This window comes from Colobus angolensis, unplaced genomic scaffold (genome assembly GCF_000951035.1).
Source record: "Colobus angolensis palliatus isolate OR3802 unplaced genomic scaffold, Cang.pa_1.0 Scaffold9, whole genome shotgun sequence".
Taxonomy (NCBI): Eukaryota; Metazoa; Chordata; class Mammalia; order Primates; family Cercopithecidae; genus Colobus; species Colobus angolensis.
The window spans coordinates 4,503,474-4,507,619 of record NW_012122931.1 but is presented as its reverse complement, the minus strand read 5'-3'; the positions used below and the strand labels follow the sequence as shown (position 1 = coordinate 4,507,619).

At 55.5% G+C, this 4,146-nt stretch overlaps 1 protein-coding gene across 1 annotated transcript in view; it reads left to right on the top strand.

Annotated features, from left to right (window-relative positions):
* Positions 1-4,146, top strand: part of HMCN2 (hemicentin 2) — a 178,088-nt gene that overhangs the window by 66,044 nt on the left and 107,898 nt on the right. The window contains exons 20-22 of the mRNA XM_011931437.1: positions 328-440; positions 544-703; positions 2,046-2,211. Coding sequence (XP_011786827.1) covers positions 328-440; positions 544-703; positions 2,046-2,211 — 439 coding nt within the window. The remainder of the gene's footprint in view (positions 1-327; positions 441-543; positions 704-2,045; positions 2,212-4,146) is intronic.

Sequence of the window (4,146 nt, the reverse complement as noted above, 5' to 3'; positions counted from 1 at the left end):
TTTGCATTTTTAGTAGAGACGGAGTTTCACCATGTTGGCCAGGCTGGTCTCGAACTCCTGACCTTAAGTGATCTTCCCGCCTCAGCCTCCCAAAGTGCTGGGATTACAGGCGTGAGCTGCCGCGTCTGACTGCTTTGCCTTTTACAGAATGTCATATAGTTGGAGTTAATTTCGTTCCTTTTTAAGGATGCATACTGTTCCGTTGTGTGCACACACTACGTGTTGTGTCCATGCATCACTGATGGACATTTGGCTGTTTCTACCTTTTGCCCACTGTGAATGATGCTGCAATGAACCTTGGCTTTGACACTGGTTTATTTTTAACAGTGCCACCTAGAATCCATCCCACTGCCACCCACCACATCACCAATGAAGGGGTTCCGGCCTCTCTCCCCTGTGTTGCTTCAGGAGTTCCCGCCCCCACCATCACCTGGACCAAGGTAAGCAGTGCCTGTTACCAAGAGGGTAACCGGAGAGGTAGGCCCAGTGTGTCATGGGACAGAGGTATGGGCTTTGCTGATGTCACCTGTGTCTCTGCCCTAGGAAACCAATGCCCTGACCTCCAGAGGTCCCCACTACAATGTGAGTAAGGAGGGCACCCTGCTCATCGCCCAGCCGTCCGCCCAGGATGCAGGGGCCTATGTCTGCACGGCCACCAACACCGTGGGCTTCTCCAGCCAGGAGATGCGGCTTTCTGTCAACAGTGAGTGATGCCAACCCTGTCCTGGGAGAGGGGACTCAGTGGATGTGGAGACAGAGAGTCCCACCTCAGCCCTGTGGAGCCTGAGGCGGGGAAGCTGTTGCATCAGCAAGTCCTGCAAAGACACGTGGCTCTGCACAGGACCCATGTCCCCAGCAGTTCTCTCACCCGCCTCTCTCTGCCCCAGACCCTCTGGTCTCCTTTCCGTTTCTGGAACGGTCCAACCTGCCTCAGGGCCTGTGCACATGCAATTCCTTCTGTTTGGAGTGCCGTTCCCCCACCTCTGGGCCCAGCTGACTGCTCCCATCCGTCAGATCTCAGCTCTCCCTGATCCGCCAGGCTGGTCAAGTCACCTTGCTGTAAACTGTGGAATATCCCCTTCTTGGCACCCATCACAGCTGTGATTCAGTAATTAATCGCATAGTGAGCTTTTTGGTACCAGTATTGCCAAAGGACCCTAAAGGCTCTGAAGACGGGGCGGGACCTGTCTCCTTCGCTGCCATCCCCAGCATTCCCCGCAGGGCTGGCACTCAGTAAATATGTCTGAGAGGAGTGAGCAAATGTATAAGCCAGGCTTTTTCTCTCATAGACCCTTACAGTCAACATTTTTATATTGCAAAAAAAAAATTCCTAATGGGGGAGCATTTCCTCTCTGAACTACAAATGTACAGGGAACACGGGAGGGCTAGATGGGTTCTGATGTCCCCAACTGGCTGACTTCTTTCATTGTTGCTGCTCAGACAGGTAGTGAGTGCCTTTCTTGTATGAGCTCCAAGGTAGAAGGGCGGGTGCGGGGAGGGAGGAGGAAGGAAGGGTACCACGCAGTCTCTGCCGTCGAGGAGTCTTCAGCTTAAGGTGAGAGAGAGAGGTGACATGCACAGATTGCCATCAATCCCTCGCCAGGCTTCGGGAGGTCCAGAGGGAGGGTTTGTGCATCCTTTGGTGACTGATATCGTGGGAATAAGTGAATAAGCAAGGGGAGAAGGTAAAGAGAGAGGAGGAGTTAAGAGCCTTTCAGAATGTCCCTGGGGAAGGGATGGCAGGGTGAAGAGAAGCCAGAGGAGGCACAGACCCTGGGGCAGGAGGGACCGGGTCAGGGTCCTCAGAGCAAGGTGCTGGTGGGGAGATGGATGGGGGAGGACTGAGCGAAAACCCTGCGACCTGAGTCCAACCCTCAACCTGCACTGTCCCCCCCTCTGAGAGCCACACCCGCCTTCTGGAACTCCGGAAGGTCGAGGGCGCAGTACCGGCTCTGCCTCCTGGGGGAGCTGCCCCACGGCCCAGGGCACTCGTGGCCCCTGGTTCCCTCTGCCCTGCTGACAGCCTCTGCTTACTCTCCCTGCAGCCAAACCCAGGATCCACATGAATGGGTCACATAATGCAGATGTGCCTCTGAGAGTCACAGCGAAGGCTGGCGAAGAGGTGACCCTGGATTGCGAGGCCGAGGGCTCCCCACCCCCACTGGTCACCTGGACGAAGGACTCCCGCCCTGTACCACCCATCACCAACAGGTATCCCCAGTCCCATGGCCTCAAGCGACAGAGCTTAGGGCTGGAGGAAAGCCTGCCTCAGGTGACCAGTGACCCAGCGGGTGTCTTGGACCCTGCAGTCTCTCCCATAGGGTGCTCCTGGGCTTCCGCACACAGGGCTATTGTCCACGGGCCCCCAGAAGCCTGGAAGGGGCCTCTGGAGGGTGCCTGGAAGCCCAGGGGAGACTCCCCATCTGAAATAACATGCACGGGGCATTGCCTGCAGGATCCTGTTTAATCTGCAGAGCCACCCTTGATCTCTGACAGGGTACTCAGCCAGGGGGTGAGCTGCTGGCCATCACCTGGCTAGAAAAGAGCAAAGCCAGGGCTGGGACCACATCCCCGCCATGACACACACCACCCCCACGCTGGCTCTGCAGACCAGGTGTCTGGCGGCTGGGCTGTCTGACTCAGCTGCTCCCGGTCTGGGATCCTGGGAGTGGGCGGATAGGGAGGAGGCTGGCTTGGGTGTCCTTCAAAGCCACGCCGTACCCCCCAGGAAGGGATGTGGGGGATGCTAGGGCCCTTGCCCCTGGCTGGGGGGTTCTGTGGCTCAGTTTGGTGACATCAGCCCTGGCAGGGTCTTTGAGATGTTCCAGACCCAGAAGGTCTCGGAGCAGCCTGCTCTGTAATGTGACCCCCGCCTCCACCATGTGTCAGTGCATCTCAGAACATCTGTTTGGTGAGTCCTGCCAATCCTTGCAGCCGGGCACCCCTAAAGGTGGCAGAGGCCCAGGGAGCTGACCCTGGGCATCATCGGTGCCGTCCCCGTGCCCTCTTGGCGTCGCTGCAGCTCTATGTTGTGAGGTGGGGGTGTGGCAGGGGCCGCGGGGGCCCACAGCTCCCCTAGAAAGCCTGGTCCTAGCTCTGCGGCTGGGCGGTGGCCCTCAGCTGGAGGATGCGTGTTGATTTATGGCTTGTTACCGAAACGGGAACCGCATTCCCATTTGTTCTCCCCTCCTCGCCCGTGGTGCGTTCATAGGTCAGCCGGGAGCTGTAAATTGGCGAAAGCCGCTTTTGCAATCCTGGAGTTGTCTTGTGTTCCCTCTCCCTTGCCCTCTTCACTTTGTGCTGGTTTTATCTCCAGATTTGGGAGATTCCGAGAGTTTATCTAAATGAGGAGGCAAATGTGCTGGGAGGCAGGGGTGGGGTTAAGTGCTCAGGCCCTGGAGTTCCGCAGACCCGGTATGGAACCGCCTGCTGCCTTCTTAGTCGTGCGACCTCGGGTGGCCACTGGCTCCTCTTGGCCTGTTCCTCCCTCTGCAAAGTGGACGTTATTTAAATAGCACCCTTGTGGGGTAATGACGGATGTGCCGTGCTTAGGAAGTCAGATGTGCTGAAAACTTGCTCCCTTTCGCATGATTTCCCTGCTGTTGCCGTTCACAAACTGCAACATCCTCTCCAGCTTTGACAAATTTATCCTCATCTGACCACACCTGTTACCTCAATTGTCACCTGCTTTTTAAATATAAAAGCTTTATTGAGATGTAATTCACATACTGTATGCTTCGCTTATTTAAAGGACACAGTTCAGTCAGTTCAGTGTTTTTAGTATATTCAGACTGTGCAGCCGTTACCACAACCAATTTTAGAACATGTTCCTCACCCTCCCAAAAAAACTTCATACTCATTGGCAGCCACCAGCCCCCCATTTCTGCTCCAGCCCCACTGCAGCCCCTGACAGCCACTGACCTGCTTTCGGCCTATTTTGGACATTTCGTATAAACGAATTACATGGGGCCTTTCGTGTCTGGCTTCTATCACCTAACTTAATGTCTTCTTAACCAGATTAGTGCTTGCTTCCTTTTAATGGCCGAATAGCATCCCATCGTGTGGGTGGCTCACCTTTTGTGTGTCCACTCATCAGTTGATGTGCACTGGGGCTGTTTCCACCTTTTGGTGACTGTGAATAGCCTT